The 22,109-nt window shown below is 42.2% G+C and overlaps 1 protein-coding gene across 6 annotated transcripts in view; it reads left to right on the plus strand.

The window, feature by feature from the left end:
- Window positions 1-3,690: 3,690 nt before the first annotated feature.
- The window catches only part of LOC110492500 (ATP-binding cassette, sub-family C (CFTR/MRP), member 8), a 122,169-nt gene continuing 103,750 nt past the window's right edge, over window positions 3,691-22,109 (plus strand). For 2 of the 6 annotated variants that reach the window (XM_036951597.1, XM_021566881.2), the window contains exons 1-2: window positions 3,692-4,038; window positions 20,580-20,742. In XM_036951597.1, coding sequence (XP_036807492.1) covers window positions 4,018-4,038; window positions 20,580-20,742 — 184 coding nt within the window. In that variant the 5' untranslated portion in view covers window positions 3,692-4,017. Of the gene's footprint in view, window positions 4,039-20,383; window positions 20,743-22,109 lie in introns of all 6 variants that reach the window. The other 4 variants (XM_036951582.1, XM_036951608.1, XM_021566911.2 and 1 more) reach the window with 4 other exon arrangements.

Consider the following 22,109-nt stretch of genomic DNA (forward strand, 5'->3'; position numbering starts at 1 on the left):
TAAAAAAAAAACTTAAGATGTCAGCTGCTAATTTTCAGATTTACACCACATAAATCCAGACATTTTCACTGGACTATCTGTTGCTGCCAAGTTATGATTTCCCCGGGGGTTAGCCTTGCAATAACCAAGTGGTGAGACACATAGCCATCTATTTTTAAATGTTTCAGGTACACTCTGATAGGTGTCTGCATCACATACAGTATCTTCTATTGACATTATCTTCTATTGTTTGTCCTCATGTGTCTGTTTTTCAGCATAAAGTACTCTGTAGCCACTTAGTGTGGACACCAGGTGAGACCACACACACACATTAACAGTCTCTTCTTCGCTTCATCCCTCTCCCCCTTCTCCCTAAATCCTCTAGGTTATATCAGCTGTTTTGGTGAACCCCTCCCGCATCTGAACTGGCTGACAGAGGGCACAGCTTGATCATAGGTGAGATGTTACTTGGTCGGGTCAACAGGAAGTATAATTAAAGAGATGCTTTACATTGAAATACAGACAGAGATGTAGTAGTCCCAGAGTTAATGATCCAAGGTCAGTTTTGCATTTCACCTCCTGATTTAAGATGACTGACCGTGTTAGAATAGAAAACCAAGGCTTAATCATGCTCTCTCTCTATCCATTTGTTACTTTGTTACTTGTCTGCAGATGTGTTTTGATGTGAGAGAGGAAGCCAGTCCTGTCATCGCCGCCTCACCCGCTCTTAAGATAACCTTCGGGCCAACTGGGGGCCCAAGGCTGGTTAGGATACACCGCAATTGTGATGAACTGAGAGAATATTCGAGTAGCACTGTAATTCATGAATCAAATGCTGTCTGCCGCTGTTCTTACCTCTTTCCCTTTCTGTCTTCTACACCTCTCTCCCCACCTCGTTTTATAATGCACACCATATGTGCATTGAAGTACAGATTGAACTTGTATTTATAATATTACATAATTATAAAGCATTTATAACACCTGAATAATGAACTTCTTTCAATAAAGCATTTCACTTTCTTCACTGGTTGAAATTAAGTATCTCATTGAAATACTATCCTGTGTCCTCAGATTAATGCAGTTAGATATGCATAGTTGTTTTCTGTATATATGAATAACAAATCAATCATGTTTCTAGTCTATTGCATAGTTACATTGTGTAATCATTGATGTCGCAGGAGCAGTAAACACTGTTGAAGTATATATATTTTTATTTGACCTTTATTTAACTAGGCAAGTCAGTTTAAGAACAAATTCTTTTTTTCAATGACTGCCTAGGAACAGTGGGTTAACTGCCTTGTTCAGGGGCAGAACGACCTTTATTTACCTTGTCAGCTCGGGGGTATATATATATACCACCCGAGCCACTGCCTGTTCACACCGCTATCATCCAGTAGGCGAGGTCAGTACAGGTGCATCAAAGCTGGGACCGAGAGATTTAGAAACAGCTTCTATCTCAGGGCCATCAGACTGCTAAACAGCAATCACTAACTCAGAAAGGCTGCTGCCCACATTGAGACCCTTTTGTATGGATCACTAGTCACTTTAAACAATGCCACTCTAAATAATGGCACTTTAATAATGTTTACATATCTTACATTACTCATCACATGTGTATACTGTATTGAGACCCAATGACTGGACACTTTAATAAATGGATCACTAGTCACTTTAAACAATGCCACTTTAATAATGTTTACATATCTTACATTACTCATATCACATGTATATATTGTATTTTATACCATCTACTGCACCTTGCCTATGCCGCTCGGCCATCACTAATTCATATACTTATATGTACATATTCTCATTCACCCCTTTAGATTTGTGTGTATTAGGTGGTTGTTCTGTCAGGAGGAATGGGCCAAAATTCACCCAACTTATTGTGGGAAGCGTGTGGAAGGCTACCCAAAACATTTGACCGAAGTTAAACAATTTAAAGGCAATGCTACCAAATACTAATTGAGTGTATGTAAACTTCTGACCCACTGGAAATGTGATGAAAGAAATAAAAGCTGAAATAAATAATTATCTCAACTCTTATTCTGACATTTCACATTCTTAAACTAAAGTGGTGATCCTAAATGACCTAAAACAGGGAAGTTGTACTTGGATTAAATGTCAGGAATTGTGAAAAATGGAGTTTAAATGTATTTGGCTAAGGTGTATGTACAATTCCGACTTCAACTGTATGCTCGTCGTCCCCTTATACCATAGTTTGTACATCCCAATTGTCAGTCGAAATCAGATTTGTTTAAGCAAGTCAGCCATATCAGCAATGTTGCCAGACCAGGTTCCACTGATTGCCAGGTGTAGCAGTGGTAAGGATTCACTCCATGGTGCTGAAAAGAAAGCTTTGTTGTTGGGACAGCTTTGTGTAGGCCCTAACAGTTTGTGGTCACCGTTATAGTACAATTACGTTTCTTGAATTCTGTTGTGTAGTGACTTTGCTGCCATGCATCAAAAACAAATGAATTTGCCCCGCCAAGACGTACATGCTAAAATCGCCACTGATTATGGAGAACAAACATGCTTCTCTGATTTTAAGGAATCATGTCAGTTCTATTCGTGGCATTTCTATCTGCAACGTTCCAAACGTTTTTGTACTGGACACGTCCAGGTGAACCCACTGAGCTAAAGTCTATACAAACCCCGCTCTGCCCATCGCTTGTCTGTCTGGGAAGCCTGTGGAAGGCGGGGTTGACCTAGTTCCGTGGCGAGGGTCTTCTCGTCTGTGGATTTCCTGACATTATTGAATCACAGTCGGCCTAATTGTTAAGGTCTCTTTCAATGGATTAAGTGAACACTTGTCTTGTGCCATTTACAATGCGGGAGCACGCAGACCCTTGCCTAAACCTAATTCAATCTGTCTATTCAGGCTATGTGTGGTTTAGTTAAAATATTGTATGAGTAAATGTTAAATCATCCACTAATTTTGATTAATAAAATATTCATCATTATTATTGTAGCCTATATGAATTCGCTTCTACAATGAATTGCGTCTGCAAATTAAGTAGTTCATGTAGGATTGCATGCTTGCTCACCAGGCGATGATGTAATAGCAACGCTCAGGCAATGACGTTCAGTTCATTCTAAAATGTGGTGGGCTGGCATAGGCTACGCAACTACAGAGCATCTTGTGTGTCTGCATCAGATCGACCGGTTTTTGTACATTAGTCGACGGCTCATGCTAAAGCAGAAGGTAGCCTTGAAATTGTGTCTCGCGCTGCTTCCTCTGTACACAGTTTCAGGAATGTGGCCACTGGCCAGATCCTGGTAAAAGAAGAGTCAGACTCCCAAATCACAGAGTTTCTAAACCCAGAGGCGCAACATCGACAGACTTGCGTGAACGCTTGCGAAGCAGACCAGGCTGGTGTTTGCGGTTAGAGAAGTCAATAAGAAAAGTGAAACATTATTCCCTAGTTGTTAATTTTCTCGAAATCGTAAAGCCACCACCTAGATTCGAGCCAATGTCTTAAGTATGTTAACATGTTATTACTCCAACCTCGTGAAAGTAACAAACTGACACGTTTTCATTTTCGTCAAAAACAACTTTATATCGAAGAAGTGCCGTTCGTTTGACGGCCTGCATATGCGCAATTCGCGCGACCTTTTCTGCGCATGTGCTTGATTAGCCAACGTCGCTATGACATCGCCTACAAGCGTGATCGGGAATTTCTATTGGAGAAGCAGTTTCTGCCTATCTTTATAGTGTACCGTCTTTGCCCAGACGGTCACGGCATCCATCAATCGTTTCTGTCAGTTTAACCAAGTTCCCTTTGTTTGCGGACGTGATGGACTCTAGCTGCGTTTAAAACCAGAACAGATGTGACTAATTGTTTGTTTCTTTCCGAGTGTTTTTATTTTTTTAGTTGGTTGGATGCTCAGCCAAGACAAGATGAACAAGAGAGAGGATGCATAGTCCCTGAGATTTTTTTGTGGTCCACTTGTAAAATAACCAACCTGTTATCTGTTTATGTTGGCTTTTTGTTGCACTCGAGGACTGGAGTCCACAACCGTCGCTCTTTGAAAGTAATGATCTCACGATACAAACCGGTAAGTGTTTTGCATGTGTGGGTGCTACTGTTTGGTTGTTGAATGAGTTGGTCGAAACAATTATCTCGTGCGCACAATTGGCGAAAAGTGAAAAGGTATGTGTTTTTTATATTTCGCTCAACATTACTCACCATCGATTTTTTTTGTTGTCTTTCAAATAAGTTTATTATTCAGTTGTTTCCCACTGGGCATATATGTCAGCAGTTCAATGTCCAGTTATGATTTACATTTGGTTGAGTAGTAAACTAACGTGAAATCAACAAACAATGTCACCATGTCATTGGATTTAAATTGAAAGTTACGGAAAAAATACGTAATTCCCTTACGGTGATTACTTTTTTTTCCCCAAATCCAATCAGTTTTCCACATTACTTCAGTGTCATCACATAGATTATTTTTGGTTGAAATTACGTCCAAATAACGTCGATTCATTGCGTTTTTTCCTAGTGGATTATTTATTGTTTTAGTCAGAAAGTAATGGAAAAACGTGACCATCTTGTTAAAAGTATGGGCCTATTGATGTCTCGGTAAATAAATTTAAGCCAGAGCCAGGCATCCCTTTACATTAAGCACCTGGTAGTCCTCTGGCAAAATCAAATGCAAAAAATTACCCGAGGTCATTGTCTCAACTTCATTTTACTCTCTTCATCCTCCCACATTACATGTTACCTTAGAGACCTGTGCCAGGTCCTATAATCCAAGTGGTACAATAGCCTACACAGTTTATCACCGGGGCACAGCTATAGGGTATAAAAGGATTCCTTGCTAATCCGTGGGAGCAGGGGTGCTGAGGGTGCTGCAGCACCCCCTTAAAAAATCACAAAAGTAGTGCACTGGGCCTTTACGAGTCCTGTATTAGTAGCCATCTGTAGCTCGGGTAACAAAAAAAATACATCTGGGCTGTCATGCCAAATAATGTTCCCCTGTGTCCTTGTGTTCCCCCGTGTCCTTGTGGGCAAAAAGTGTGATATTTTATGGTACAGTTATGTCATTCATTTATTTTCACAGATTGCCATGTGAGTGTACAAAAATAAACAATCAGACTAAAATACTGAATTATGGTGTGTGGTTGCTGTGTGGGTGGGAGGTTCTGCCTGTCACTTGTTCTCAACAGGCAGCCAGTCTTGCAAGGGGGACTTGGAAGAGGGAGACTGCAAAGTCCAGGCACTGCTGCTCTCTTCTGAGTGTTTGCAGTGCTAGTGTTTTAGTTAGTCTGTGTATCTCACATTTATGTGCCCAGTATGATAGAAAACCTTCTTAGCAGATAATGACAATAACAATAACAGTATATGAAATAAGGAAAAGTTTGGAGGGTGGTTGGTAATGGAGGACATCAGGTGGATCCACGTCTGGGTGTTGGGCAGAACCCCCTAGCTCCTGGAGAACAAGAGCAGAGTTAAAGGGAACAGGGGAGGAGACAGACGTAAACAAGCAAACACACAGGATACACTTTATTGTGAGAAAATGTGATGGATTAGTACAGTGTTATAAATGGGAGATATGTACTTTTGGAAGGTATAGCCTACCTCAAGCTGGACCTTCCCTTACTAAGAGCGCAGCGAATCAGACTGATCCGAACTCACTGGTTCTGGTGGATGGGATACCTCCTGGGGGCTTGGACAGTCGATGGTCCTAAAGTCATTTAGAGAGGTAAATTGAAGAGGTACATTTTTATAAGCTCAGCCTAACTGCCATTTTTTGCTTCCTCAAATGTCAACCAAAGCTTAACATACTTTGTCCGTTGGGCTTCACCGAAGTGTAGGGTGTCAGTGCTTTCAGTGGTCGACTGTCCAACCGGAGAAGATTGTTAGCTTCCATCGAGGTAGCCCTACGAAGAGAAATATCAGTGTTAGGGAAACTAAAACTAGCTTCAGGTTATTTTGTGTGCAAATGCAAAGTTATGAGATTTAAAAAAAAATATTCACCTTAACAGATGGTGACCCCAGCTAGAAGCAAAAGAGCAGCAAGGTTTCCCAGGTCTCGCCTTCCTTTCATCCTTCTTCCAAAACAAGTTATTCGGCCGGATGTCGTTGCACTTGGTCCCCTTCTTGATTCTGCTCCAGTAGCTGTCCTTCTGTTTCTCCTGCGCCTTGTCGATGTTCAGTCTCATCTTGATTAAATAACAGGAATAAATACAATTTATATTTCATATTACAAATACATTTCTTACATATCTCTTGGAGGGCCAGAAAATATATGAACAATCATTTTTACCTGGTCAAAACCGTGCCTGAAGTTGGTCGTCGAAGGCGTTCTGATCTGGTCCGACAACTTCCACCACATCAGGTGGTGTTTCAGTGGTCTGAAAGTACGTTATATGGTCTGGTTGAGGGTCTGGTTGGTCCATTCACCAAACCTTGAGGAGGGAGTAAGAAAACGATATCTATTGACAATGTAGGATATTGAAATATGTCCGATTTTATGTACCATGGTGAAAAACAAATAGTAAAAAAACAAATTTAACAAACCATTGGTGACAGAATATAACTTAACATCCGTACCTTGTTCCAGCGTTCATGACATCAGTCACTCAAAGATGACCTCGGGAGAACCGTGGGTGTCATCATCGCCTTGGGAGGTGGCCTCGCCAGTCTCGTCCTTGATGGGTATCATACAAAACGAAAATCTATTTTTGTTTCCAAGCATCCATTTTAATGGGTTACAGAAGGGAATGTAGAGTTAAGCACGTACTCTTCATTTACTGACCTTAATGGGTATTGCCGCCACCCGCTTGGAAAAGTGATCAGTCGCCGTCAGACACCGATGGGGTCCGATGACATCCACCCCTGACATCTCTCTAACACTTTAGATGATGACTTTATTCTTACCCGTATCTGTGGCACACAGTATGCAGATTTTCACATTTGTAAGGATACTGACACACACAATTCTACAAGAACTCTGCTGTGGTCAAATAAAGCAACCATTACAAAACAGCTTATCAGGACAAAATTTGAATTGTGACACTTTTTTTTAACTAGGCAAGTCAGTTAAGAACAAATTCTTATTTGAAATGACAGCCTAGTGGGTTAACTGCCTTGTTCGGGGGCAGATGGACAGATTTGTACCTTGGGGGTTTGAACTTGCAATCTTCCGGTTACTAGTCCAACGCTCTAACCGCTAGGCTACCCTGCCGCCCCAGTGTGACTCTTACCGATCATGTGTCATGGTGAAACAACTTTGATGGGCTTTAACTCCGGGCGCCACAGTCTTCAACCTCTCAAACTTCTGGCAGGCTAGACCGGGAACTGATCTTTAAGCACAAAGTGACAAATTGAAACATTGTGTGCTCTCTGATATGACATTCATTGAAATCATAATAATTTCAGATATAACAGAATATGATTGAATAACAAAAGGTTATTTCACTTGCCCAGCTGTCCATCTCCTTGACAATTCCCTGTCAGAAGAAGCGTAGGTTGATTTTGGCAACCATGCGCTTCACTCCGAAATGGCCAGCATGCATCTCGGTCAGCACGGCATCCTCCTCCTTAGTAAAAATCGCCATCCTTCCCCCGTAGGTACAGTACATATGGTTGCCTAACAAGTTGGAAGATAAGAGTTGTTGAAATACTCAAGTCTAAATACATTTGCACTGCTGTCTTTCTCAGTTTCTTTCTCTCCATCTCTCTGTCTGTCTTCCACTTTCTTCCTACCTGTCTCTCCCTCTCTCACTTTCATCCTTTCTTTCTCAGTGTCTGTTAATGGAAGACACCAAGTTAAGGGCATTTGTAATTACCATAATTGCTTACACCTAACCCTTTGATTGATCAGATTTAGCTTATAGCTAGATACCGCAATATGACAGACATAACTATATCAGTTGAGGCTGCTGAGGGAAAGATGGTTCATAATAATGGCTGGAATGGAGTTAATGAAATGGTATCAACTAAATGGAAACCACGTGTTTGATACCATTCCATTTACTCCATTCCAGACATTATTATGAGCCATCATCCCCTCAGCAGCCTCCACTGAACTATATGTCTAGCTAGCAACTAGCTGACCAACTAGCTAGATGGAAAATGGTTGTTGAAAAATGGTTGTACATAGCTAAATCTGTCCAGTTATCTAATAGAAGTTAACTGCTTAACGTTACCCTGAATTGTGAATATCTCTGTTGCGCCTCTTGTCGAAATCACTGGTGCCTTTATAGTACTGCGTAGTAACTGGTTGGTTAAATAATGAACATGTAATTGGGGAATTGAAACCAGGTGTGTAAAACAAATGGAAAATGAAAAGTGATCAGTCGCCGTCAGACACCGATGGGGTCCGATGACATCCACCCCTGACATCTCTCTAACACTTTAGATGATGACTTTATTCTTACCCGTATCTGTGGCACACAGTATGCAGATTTTCACATTTGTAAGGATACTGACACACACAATTCTACAAGAACTCTGCTGTGGTCAAATAAAGCAACCATTACAAAACAGCTTATCAGGACAAAATTTGAATTGTGACACTTTTTTTTAACTAGGCAAGTCAGTTAAGAACAAATTCTTATTTGAAATGACAGCCTAGTGGGTTAACTGCCTTGTTCAGGGGCAGATGGACAGATTTGTACCTTGGGGGTTTGAACTTGCAATCTTCCGGTTACTAGTCCAACGCTCTAACCGCTAGGCTACCCTGCCGCCCCAGTGTGACTCTTACCGATCATGTGTCATGGTGAAACAACTTTGATGGGCTTTAACTCCGGGCGCCACAGTCTTCAACCTCTCAAACTTCTGGCAGGCTAGACCGGGAACTGATCTTTAAGCACAAAGTGACAAATTGAAACATTGTGTGCTCTCTGATATGACATTCATTGAAATCATAATAATTTCAGATATAACAGAATATGATTGAATAACAAAAGGTTATTTCACTTGCCCAGCTGTCCATCTCCTTGACAATTCCCTGTCAGAAGAAGCGTAGGTTGATTTTGGCAACCATGCGCTTCACTCCGAAATGGCCAGCATGCATCTCGGTCAGCACGGCATCCTCCTCCTTAGTAAAAATCGCCATCCTTCCCCCGTAGGTACAGTACATATGGTTGCCTAACAAGTTGGAAGATAAGAGTTGTTGAAATACTCAAGTCTAAATACATTTGCACTGCTGTCTTTCTCAGTTTCTTTCTCTCCATCTCTCTGTCTGTCTTCCACTTTCTTCCTACCTGTCTCTCCCTCTCTCACTTTCATCCTTTCTTTCTCAGTGTCTGTTAATGGAAGACACCAAGTTAAGGGCATTTGTAATTACCATAATTGCTTACACCTAACCCTTTGATTGATCAGATTTAGCTTATAGCTAGATACCGCAATATGACAGACATAACTATATCAGTTGAGGCTGCTGAGGGAAAGATGGTTCATAATAATGGCTGGAATGGAGTTAATGAAATGGTATCAACTAAATGGAAACCACGTGTTTGATACCATTCCATTTACTCCATTCCAGACATTATTATGAGCCATCATCCCCTCAGCAGCCTCCACTGAACTATATGTCTAGCTAGCAACTAGCTGACCAACTAGCTAGATGGAAAATGGTTGTTGAAAAATGGTTGTACATAGCTAAATCTGTCCAGTTATCTAATAGAAGTTAACTGCTTAACGTTACCCTGAATTGTGAATATCTCTGTTGCGCCTCTTGTCGAAATCACTGGTGCCTTTATAGTACTGCGTAGTAACTGGTTGGTTAAATAATGAACATGTAATTGGGGAATTGAAACCAGGTGTGTAAAACAAATGGAAAATGAAAAGTGGATCGGCGAAGGCTAGAAGGCTGGGGACGTCGAACGCCGAACGTCGCCCGAACAAGGAGAGGGACCGACTTCGGCGGAAGTCGTGACAGTTGCACATATAGCGCAAAATTTTACGTGGCGTCATTATGTCATGTACCTACCTACGTTATATAGGTATGCACGTCAAGTCTAGAATTTGACTAAATTAAACTAGAGGTTAAACTAGACATCGGCCAATACTGATGTTGGCATTTTTAGCTAATGTCGGCCGATTCTGATATGTTCACCGATATATTGCGCATCCCTAATAATAATAATAATAATAGGAGTAAAATAAAGAACAGAGTAGAAGTAGCAAATTATGAGTGCATGTGTGTGCATATGCTCTGGCCAAACCCATCGGTTTTTGGACTAATCAGACGGCCCGAATGTGTTCGCATTCAGTGAAGGGTCGGTGAGTGGACGTGGCATAGTGTTTGGCCGGGCCATGTAGTCAACTCCAATTGAGTCATATATATCTGGCCTATGTCTCGCTGGACTGTGCTCGGTGTCAAGATCGTTTGTTTGATGTGTCCTTCACATGTGTTAAATGTTATTGCTTTCCAGGGAGAGAGAGACCTCTCTCTGTCACTAAATTATGTATGACCATCACTACATCATTCAGAGTACTACCGACACACACACTTTACATGCCTTTGCCTCTAATCTTCTCTGTCTTTCTCTCTCAAATTCAAGCTGCTTTATTGGCATGAAAAACATTGCGTCAATATTGCCAAAGCCAATACAAGCTGTCATCAAGGCAAGGGGTGGCTACTTTGAAGAATCTGAAACACATTTTTGTTTTTTTGGTTACTACATGATTCCATATGTGTTGTTTCATAGTTTTGATGTCTTCCATATTATTCTACAACGTAGAAAATAGTACAAAAAAAAGAAAGAAAACCCTTGAATGAGTAGGTGTGTCCAAACATTTGACTGGTGCTGTACATATTTGGCTGCAAGAGGAGCCCTTGCTCCTTCGCCCATTAGTATTTTTGGTTTTTCCTCTGGGTTTAATACATTTAAATTAGGAATAAATATAGTAATTTCTGTGAATAATGAATCTCTTGGTGAGATATATTTCTCACAGTGAAGGAGAAAGTGCATCTCTGTTTCTACCTCCCCTGTCGTGCAGTGACCACATACACGCTCCTCTTTGGGGAACCATGTCTTTTTATGTCTGCCAGTTTTTATTGCCAATCGGTGGTCACTCAGCCTGTACTTGGTAAGGATCTGTCTCTGCTTCGTATCTCTGACAGAGTAGAGATAATCCGCATGTTAGTATTCTCTGTTTAGGGGCAGATAGCAATTTAGTCGGTTTTGGGATTTTGTTTCGTTTTTCCAATGTTGTAAATATGAGTCCTTTTGATTGGTTCATGTTGTTTATGTGAATTCTTTCTTTTGAAGCAGTGCTAGTGTCAGGTTGGATGGTTAGGTTCAACACCAGCTGACTGAGAGGGCTCGTTTCTGGGCTTAGCTCTTGGGTTTGAAGTGCTTTCGATTGGAAACTTGAATTTGGACATGAATTTAGGTTTAGCCAAAATTGTAATAATATTTCTTGTTTTTTCATTACCACTGGAAAGTGGTCAAATTCTGCACTACATGCATTATTAGTTTGTGCATTTCTATGGACTTTAGGGCTTCAATTGGATGTATGTCCCACATTTTAAAGTCCCCAAACCTTCCTTCTGTAAAGAGCTATTGGTAGGATTATGTTGTCAAATATTTTGGTCCAAAATCTAATTGGGATGTTGATTTTGAATAATGTTGTTTTTATTGCGTACAATGCTCTGCTGGCAATCACTGCCATATTAAAGTTTCCCAATGTAGATACAGTTGAAGTCGGAAGTTTACATACACTTACGTTGGATTCATTAAAACTTGTTTTTCAACCACTCCACAAATGTCTTGTTAACAAACTATAGTTTTGGCAAGTCGGTTAGGACATCTACTTTGTGCATGACACAAGTAATTTTTTCCAACAATTGTTTACAGACCAATTATTTCACTTCTAATTCACTGTATGACAATTCCAGTGGGTCAGAAGTTTACATACACTAAGTTGACTGGGCCTTTAAACAGCTTGGAAAATTATGTCATGGCTTTAGAAGCTTCTGATAGGCTAATTGACATCATTTGAGTCAATTGGAGGTGTACTTGTGGATTTATTTCAAGGCCTAGCTTCAAACTCAGTGCGTCTTTGCTTGACACCATGGGAAAATCAAAAGAAATCAGCCAAGACCACAAGTCTGGTTCATCCTTGAGAGCAATTTCAAAACGCCTGAAGGTACCACGTTCAGCTGTACAAACAATAATACGCAAGTATAAACACCATGGAACCACGCAGCCGTCATACTGCTCAGGAAGAAGACACGTTCTGTCTCCTAGAGATGAACATACTTTGGTGTGAAAAGTGCAAATCAATCCCAGAACAACAGCAAAGGGTCTACACATATATATATCACTCACACACACACTCACTCACTCACTCACTCACTCACTCACACACACACACACACACACACACACACACACACACACACCCCTATTCTGAAAGGCCCCAGAGTCTGCAACACCACTAAGCAAGGGGCACCAACAAGCAAGCGGCACCATGAAGACCAAGGAGCTCTCCAAACAGATCAGGGTTGGGTAATAAAAAAATATCCAAAACTTTGAACAACCCACGGAGCACCATTAAATCCATTGTTAAAAATCTGTCCATAGGACCACTTTAAGCCGTACACTCCACAGAGCTGGGCTTTACAGAAGAGTGGCCAGAAAAAAACTTTGTTTAAAGAAAAAAATAAGCAATCACTTTTGGTGTTTGCCAAAAGGCATGTGGGAGACTCCCCAAACATATGGAAGAAGGTACTCTGGTCAGATGAGACTAAAATTGACCTTTTTGGCCATCAAGGAAAATGCTATGTCTGGCGCGAATCCAACACCTCCCATCACCCAGAGAACACCACCCCCACAGTGAAGCATGGTGGTGGCAGCATCAAGCTGGGGGGGATGTTTTTTAACAGCAGGGAAACTGTTCAGAATTGAAGGAATAATGGATTGCGTTAAATACAGGGAAATTCTTGAGGGAAACCTGTTTCAGAGATTTGAGACTGGGACAGATGTTCACCTTCCAGCAGGATAATGACCCTAAACATACTGCTAAAGCAACACTCAATTGGTTTAAGGGGAAACATGTAAATGTTTTGGAATGGCCTAGTCAAAGCCCAGACCTCAATCCAATTGAGAATCTGTGGTATGACTTTAAGATTGCTGTACACCAGCGGAACCCATCCAACTTGAAGGAGCTGGAGCAGTTTTGCCTTGAAGAATGAGCAAAAATCCCAGTGACTTGCAGCTGTAATTGCTGCAAAAAGTGTCTCTAGAAAGTATTGACTTTGTGGGGGAGGTGAATAGTTATGCATGCTCAAGTTTTCTGTGTTTGTCTTGTTTGTTTCACAATAAATAAATAAAATTGCATTTTCAAAGTGGTAGGCATGTTATGTAAATCAAATGATACAAAACTACCAGGTTGTAAGGCAACAAAATAGGAAAAATGCCAAGGGGGGGTGAATACTTTCGCAAGCCACTGTATATGGTCAGTAGTACAATGGCCAATTTGACATTTACTTATTACATTTTGTCCTTGAAGAAAAGTTTGGATTCTTGAATTGAAAATGCTACAGAAAACCTTTCCCATGTTGCTGTTTATGCAAATTCCCCTGTAATTATTGGGGTCTGATTTGTCTCCACTTTTGTGGTTAGGGGAGATGAGCCCCTGGTTCCAGACATCAGGAAAGCAGACAGAAGTTAGTACCATGTTGAACAATTTAAGCGCAGCATTTTGCGACACAGGTGTGCTGTTTTTCAGCATTTAATTTCTGATGTTATCTAGACCACAAGCCTTTGGTTTTATAGATTTTAGCTTTTCATTTAGTTCTTGTTTGGTTATTGTGTAATCTAATGGATTTTGGTTGTTTTTTTAATGACTTATTGATATAATTCAATTTCTTGCATGTATACTGTTTTAAAGTATTTATAGCGTAGCTCTGGGTTGTTTTGCTGCTTATGTTTTTTCATTTGACATTTGCCTTAGGTGTTTTGTAATTGTTTAAACATTTGTTATCAAACCATTTTTCTAGTTTTTTGTTTCTGATGTTGCATTTCTTTGGTTTTCTAAAATTAGCTTTTGATGCTGCTTTTTGGAATATGCAATTGATGTTTCGAGTAGGTGAAGACCTGTATAGAGTTAATTTCATTTGAGTTGAATGTTTCAATGAATTTCTCTGCACTTTTTGGAGCGCATCTGTACGATTGGTTCATTTTGTAGAGTTTGTTGGGCAGTTTTTTTAATGAGTATTGGTGGTTAATTTCTTCAGAAACACGTTAATCTGACTGTGACCTGACAATGGTGGCTGTGGTCTAACAGTGAATGCACTAATGGAGGAAGGGTCCATGTGATGGCATAATCGACTACTCTTATCCCAAGAGCTGAGCAGTAAGTAAACCGACCTAAAGATTCCCATCTGATTCTACCATTAAGTGTAACCGATGTGAAATGGCTAGCTAGTTAGCAGTGGTGCGCGCTAATAGCGTTTCGATCAGTGGCGTCACTCGCTCTGAGACCTTGAAGTAGTGGTTTCCCTTGCTCTGCAAGGGCCGCGGCTTTTGTGGAGCGATTGGTAACGATGCTTCGTGGGTGACTGTTGTCGGTGTGTGCAGAGGGTCCCTGGTTCGAACCTGGGTAGGACTAAAGTTAAACTGTTACACAAGCATGTACAGGCCTAAGGTTCGATAGAGATGCACTAACTCCTTCCCGTTTTTGTTCAGTATTCGGTCAGGACTGTTTCTCATTATTTATAATGAGGGGAGGGGTTTCCAAATATATGCGGTGGTTACCTCAGCTCCAAACTTTTAAAGGAAGAACCACTGTATGTTAACAAAAATGTATAAACCTGTTTTTGCTTTGTCATTATGTGGTATTGTCCATTTTAGATTTAAGGCTGTAACTTAGAAAATGTAGAAAAAGTAAAGGGGTCTGAATACTTTCCAAAGGCATTGTAAGTGTTCGCATGTCAGAGTGGGATGGTGAGCCATTATGATGTTGATCAGTGAGGCACAGTCCACAGTGATCGGCTTTATTTTGTCCATCAACTGTCCCGGGAAGTATTTTCTTGGTAGGAGGGTGGACACAACATATTGATTGTTGGGAACGCTCTGCCACTCTTCTCACTGCCCAAGATACATTTTCACATTTGGCACGAAGGTCATTTGTTGGGGATGTCAATCTTATTCAGAAGTTATACACCTGGTGTCAAGGGAGTAATCTTTCCTGGACCAAGAACCTCCCATGTGAATTGATAATTACTGCAGTTGTGGGTGGAGCAAACTGGGAGGCTGATAGGTTGACCTGGGCTGAGGCAGACTGTGCTGGAGCAGACTGGGAGTCTGGTAGGTTGATCTGAGCTGGCGCAGACTGGTAGGCTGACCTGGGCTGGAGCAGACTGAGAGGCTGGTAGGCTGACCTGGGCTGGAGCAGACTGGGAGCCTGGTAAGCTGACCTGGGCTCGAGCAGACTGTGCTGGAGCAGACTGGGAGGCTGATAGGCTGACCTAGGCTGGAGCAGACTGGTAGGCTGACCTGGGCTGGAGCAGACTGGGAGGCCGGTAGGTTGACCTCGGCTGGAGCAGATTGGGAGGCCGGTAGGTTGACCTGGTGCAGTGTCATTAGGCTGTGTGGTGGAGGCCATGCTGGTTATGCTGGTCTTAGGTTGTGCCTGTGTTGTACCAAGCTGGTGGACATGTTCTTTTGATGCAGAGAACATAATGACTAGCTGCTGGTTGAGGGTATCAATGTACCTCTCTCTTTGTTGTAGCTCCTCTCTTGTTGTGCTCAGATGGTCTCTGAGGTCATCATTAGTCTGACTCAGTTTGTCCATTCTGCTTTCTAATTTAGCAAAAGATGCTCTGCTCTCCTCCCTGAACTGTTTCATCTCTTCTTTTAGTTTCTGGACAGTGTCCTCCACTTGAAACTTGTTCTCTCTATGACCTCTGCTTCAGCTAGGGAGAGGGTGTTGTGGAAACGTTGCATAGCAGGTGTTCTTGGTGTTGTAGGCATGTCCTTGGCTCTGTCTGCTGCAGGTGAGGTAGGTAGAAGGACACAGAGAGCTTCCTGCTGGGTCACAGAGGCTGTTGGGGTCTGCTTTTCTCCATCCTCCTTGACTTTTTCCTCAGCTTCTGAGATGAGTTCAGCTTCTACTTTTAGGGTAGCAAACACATTCAAGCCTCCAGGCTTTTGAGAATCATTGCCTTGCATCAATGCAGTTGTCCCTAGTGTCTTTAGAGAACTGTTTTACTTTGATATCCTTTGTCATTTGTCCTTTTGTCTTTCTGTTGTTAACTAGCTATGTTTTGTTAGCTAGCTTCTTTTAGGAGAGTCCCTAACAACTTGTAAACAATCCAGCTAGCTAAGATAACTGCACAATTTGATATAAAATATACTTTTACACAAGCTCATCTTCATCGCTTGCTGCTTGTTTTGTCTCCCATTCAGTCTTGCAGTTTTCCGTTTGCTTTTTCCAATGTACTTCACTCTAAAACCATGTACATTTCGATATTTGTAAGAGTACATTTTTTTCAGCAGCTGCTGCTCAATTTGGATCTCTCTCTCTCTATTATCCACCAGATCTCAATATTTTAAGTGAGAGAATGACTCAGAAACTAACTGTTGTTTCCCAGTTATAGAGCTCTCCCCTAGCTGCACAGGTAGGCTATCTACTTTTCTCTCGTGTTGTGTTGAACCACAGTAACCCAGAAAAAGAACTGCTAAACCTAGGTTACTCTCTTCTGGAATTGGCAGGATACACCCATTGGAGTCAGATATTCTTCAAAAGGTCCTGATGAATGTTCAGATACCTCCTAGGTTCACAGAGGATACACTAAATACATAGCGGTGGACTACTGTGAACAGCTGAGACGGTTGTCTGTCGGTGAGTAGGTCCGTCTGTCTCTTTGGCCACATGGCCATTGGTCGTAACGCTTTATTTCCGGTCCTGAAAGGCTGCCAATAGAGATTTGAAACCAATTACATACCTATGTACAACTGGAGCAGCTGACAGGTAGGAAAGTCAGTCAGTCAGTGGTCTCTGTAGCCACTGGTCAGTGATTTTACTGAAGGTTTCAAGAGCTTCCGACGTGAGTTCCATTCTGGAACGTTCCAACATGAGAGGATCAAAATGTTCCCCTGAGCCGCTGTTAAAGCATCTGTTCTGCCCCTCCCCTTTTAATTCTGCCAGTTGACGTTTTAAACTCTCCCTGGGGAATAATCCCACAATGGACGGTGGTAATCTCAAATTGAGGACACGACAGTTTAACACAGCTAAAGCTGGCCACACACGTGAATACAGAGGAGCAATTAAAAAATAAAAAAAAAACACAAGTAGGTTGGAGATTGTTGATTGTTGCACATCAGACCTAGGTTTAAATGCTCTTGAAATTATTTCAAATACTTTATCAGTGCTTGATTGAGCTTGCCTGTTGCTACGTAGCGAATAGAAAAGTCAGAAAAGTGCAAAACCCTGGCCACGTGACACTCCAGAGAGACGAAATGTCAATATAATGTATATAGAAAAGCTAGAAAATATCTACTTTTAGTGTATATGTATTTAAAAGTTCTTCCTAGAGATGTTTGTGGAAGCTACTGGATATCTCCCTCATGCCAACTTCTTCGTTCCCACGTGGGGAGGTATTTTGGTGCAGGATAGGAAGTGAGGGTACAGAGTTACAGATGTTGCATTCCCCCGGGGCCACGTTCAGTTCCAAAATGTTCTAGAAAGTTGCAGATAGAAATTCCATGAATAGAGCTGACGTGATTCCTTCTACGTCAGAAAGGCACGTTTTGTTCTACATAGCATATTTCTATCTCCATGTTCCAAAAAGTTGCATCCTGCTGAACACGGCGTGGGTGTCGAGGGAGGTATCAGGTATCGTGTCTCGACGACCAGCCGTGCATCTTCACTCTGTTCCCCTCCCTCCCTGCACCTCCCTCTAGCATCAGAGGGGCGTTCAGTAGAGCGCGCTGTTTTTGATCATTCAGCTAGATATATGCTATGTGGAAACAACATGCCTCTCTGACATGTAGAATGAGGAATCACGTTGGCTCTATTCATGGTATTTCTATTTGGAACATTTTGCAACTGAACGTGGCCCAGTTGTCACCTCTCACCCCTGACAGCTGAGCTGGGCATCGCCCAGATTACTGTATTTGATCTACACATCAATTATAAAAAAGTGTGAATTTACTCTGTGCATTCTGTACCTTGGGTTTATGACCTGCGTGAATGAGCAGAATGTCATTGGGATCCATAGAGTATAATCCTGACAATAAAACAGCATAACATACAGTAGTCTTTTTTTTTAGGATGCCAGTCATATTTTATGTTCCTGTGTTTTAGACAGTTGTCACGTCTACTCCCGCTCCCCCTCTCTGGCGCTCGTTTGTCGCCAGTTTGGTTCATTATTACGCACACCTGCCGCCATCACCTTCCTGATTACCTCCCCTACAGTATATCTGTCGGTTCTTTCCCCAGGCGATATTGATTCTGTTCCTGTGTTATATGTCTGTACGCTACTCGTGTTTCTTGTTTTGTTCCATGTTTCATTTATTATTAAATTCACTCCCGACTCCTAGTGTACTCGTTACAGCAGTATATACAGTGCCAGTCAAAAGTTTGGACACCTACTCATTCCAGGGTTTTTCTTTATTTTTACTATTTTCTACATTGTAGAATAATAGTGACGACATCAAAACAATGAAACAACACATATGGAATAATGTAGTAAGCAAAAAAGTGTTCAACAAATCAAAATATATTTTTAGATTCTTCAATTGTAGCCACACTTTGCCTTGATGACAGCTTTGCACACTCTTGGCATTCTCTCAACCAGCTTCATGAGGAATACTTTTCCAACAGTCTTGTTGGCTTCTTTTCCTTCACTCTGAGGTCCAACTCATCCCAAACCATCTCAATTGGGTTGAGGTCGGGGGATTGTGGAGACCAGGTCATCTGATACAGCGCTCTATCACTCTCCTTCTTGGTCAAATAGCCCTTACACAGCCTGGAGGTGTGTTGATCATTGTCATGTTGAAAGACAAATGATAGTCCCACTAAGCGCAAACCAGATGGGATGGTGTATCACGGCAGAATGCTGTGGTAGCCATGCTAGTTAAGTATGCCTTGAATTCTAAATAAATAATTGAGTGTCACCAGCAAAGCACCATCACACCTCCTCCTCCGTGCTTCACGGTGGGAACCACAAATGTGTAGATCATCTGTTCACCTACTCTGCGTCTCACAAAGACACGGCGGTTGGAACCAAAAATCTCCAATTAACTTTTAACTTTTAAGGCAAAATTGTCATCAAGGCAAAGGGTGGCTACTTTGAAGAATCTCAAATATAAAATATATTTAAATTTGTATAACACTTTTTTGGTTGCTACATGATTCCATATGTGTTATTTCAATGTGTTATTTCATAGTTTTGATGTCTTCGAAAAAATACAAATAACGAAAAACCCTTTAATGAGTAGGTGTGTCCAAACTTTTGACTGGTACTGCATGTTTGTGCCACTACAGCAACCTAGTTATTCTGTCACCATTTTGTTCTTTCTGTCCCTGAGTGCTTGAACACAGGTGAATATGTAGAAAGCCAATGAATAAATGAAGGGATATCATTATGTAATTCCTGTAAATAATTGGGTTTGGGATTTTGCATGCTTCCAGATGCCTCTCACGTAGCCTAACTCTCCTCGGGGATGTCAGCATTGGTACCTCTCTCTCGCTCTGTCTGTCTGTCTGTCTGTCTGTCTGTCTGTCTGTCTGTCTGTCTGTCTCTCTCTCTCTCTCTCTCTCTCTCTCTCTCTCTCTCTCTCTCTCTCTCTCTCTCCCCCTCTCTCTCTCTCTCTCTTTATTTCATTCATGTTCACCCCTCCTCTTCTTTGATTACCCCCTCTCTCTTTCCTCTGTCTTGTTCACCCCTCACCTTTCTCTCTCTCTCCTTCCCATTATCTCTCGCTCTCTCTCTCACTCCCTTTCTCCGTGCCACCTCTAGCAGGTCGTCTCTTCTGTACGAACAAACTGTCTCACATTCACCCTCAGTTGTCGTCTTACAAGGTCGACTCTGAAATCTCATTTACAGAGATAGGAATAGCAGGTGCACCGCAGGAGGACTCCGCTCTCGTGCGTGCGTGCGTGTGTGTGTGTGTGTGTGAGGCGCCGGTGTGTGTTTTGTGTCTTTGTGGTGTGTGTGTTCCAGAGGAGCTGTGCAGCGTTTTGCACGTGAGAGCGAACAGACAAAGCTGGCCTGGCAATCAGACGTGGGTATCAAAGGATGTGTTTTGGAGACCGCAGGGGAACAGGATGCAGGAATTTGTTACCAGCGAGCTTTCCGCTGGCAATGCTGCTTCTCAGGAACGCGAAGAGTGCAGCTTTTTCCCTTTAACTGGACTGTAATTACCCTCCTCCTCTCTCTCCTTTCTTCTCCCTCTCTCTTCTTTTTCTCTGGATCTGGTATTGGGAGCCAGGATGTGAAAGAGAGGAACTACGAGAGCGGAGGTCACGTTCAAACTCATCGAGACCTGCCGCTGGAAATACATCAGTGTCCTACAAAAGAAACAACATGCTCTGAGAGATTCTCTCTCCTTTTTTCTTGTTGTCCTCCTCCTCCTCTTTTTCCCCTTTTTTCCTCCTCCTTTCCTGTGGTGAGTTTCCCCCCCGTAGAGCCCCGGTTCCAACATGTCCTTGGCGTTCTGTGGGAACGAGAACAACTCGTTGGCGTACAACGTGGACAGCGGCGTTCTCAACAACGGCTGCTTCCTGGACGCGCTCAACGTGGTGCCGCACATCTTCCTGCTCTTCATCACCTTCCCCATCCTCTTCATCGGTGAGTGTTACCACGAGGTGAGAGCCACACGGCCTCACAACCACAAGAGCGGGAAAATATGTTGACGGACGGACGCACGCACACGCGCGCTCAAGCATAACTGTCCTATGGTAGCTCATTACTGAGCCATTCACTCCGTTACTGGGTGCTTTATGTTGCAATGAAATGATCTGTAATCGCTGGTAATCAGCATATGCTAGAGGGAGTGTACCGAGCTGTAGTTGTTTTGTTTAACTAACTATGCATTAATTCATTTTGCATAGGAATATATAGTCCACGGTACAGTTTATAATAAATGCCATTTAGCAGAAGCTTTTTATCCAAAGTGACTTACAGTCTCATGTGTGCATACATTTGACGTATTGGTGGCCCCGGGATTTGAACCTATAATCCTGGCTTTGCAAGCGCCATCATCAACTAACAGTGTGTCCCCTATGATCAAACCATTAACATTCTAATGGGAACATGACCCTAGGTGAAGCATGGTGGGGGTGGGAGGCTGGTTGGGACATATTCCAAGAAACCCCTCGTTGTGGGAAGCATTTTTATTTTTGACAAACAAATGTGACCTTTCTGCTGGAATTTAGACCTCGCGAGCAGGAGCTGGAACCAGAATCTACTGTAGGGTCGGGTTGCACAACCCTGCTCGCCTGCCAGTCTGTTCCACCTGGCTACCCCCTCCAATTCCACTGGTGTCATCATCACCGTCTGACCGGCTGGCCACCTCTGCGTCATCAATGTGTGACAAGTTCACTGTGTCCCCGTCCCCGTTTTGTAATGTGCTGTGACTTTCTTCAGCTGTTATCATTCCTAGACCCATTTTGTGTCCCTGTGACTGCTGGTGAAGTGACTCTTACGTGCTTGGCTATGTGTCATCAGTGTGTGACTGACCAAGTCTCTACGTCCCTGCGACACTGTTAGAGACAGGCTACATTACATCTGAAATTCAACCCTATTCCCTTTACACTGGCTCTGGGAAAAAATACGTGCATTCTAAAGATAATAGGGTGCCATGCCAGATTTACCCCGACACTACTAAGGACTGGGATAAACCCATTAGCTAGAAGGAAGATAAAAGATGGAGCGAGTACAAAGCACGGTATAAATAGGAGGGGGAGATGAGAAAGAGCTCGAACAATTCATTAATCTTTTCCTTTATTTAACTAGGCAAGTCAGTTAAGAACCAATTCTTATTTTTAATGACGGCCTAGGAACACTGGGTTAACTGCCTGTTCAGGGGCAGAACAACAGATTTGTACCTTGTCAGCTCAGGGATTTGAACTTGCAACCTTCCAGTTACTAGTCCAACGCTCTAACCACTAGGCTACCCTGCCGACCCAAAGTGATTAACGAGAGATACTCAAGGA

Source organism: Oncorhynchus mykiss, chromosome 2 (assembly GCF_013265735.2).
Source record: "Oncorhynchus mykiss isolate Arlee chromosome 2, USDA_OmykA_1.1, whole genome shotgun sequence".
Lineage (NCBI taxonomy): Eukaryota > Metazoa > Chordata > Actinopteri > Salmoniformes > Salmonidae > Oncorhynchus > Oncorhynchus mykiss.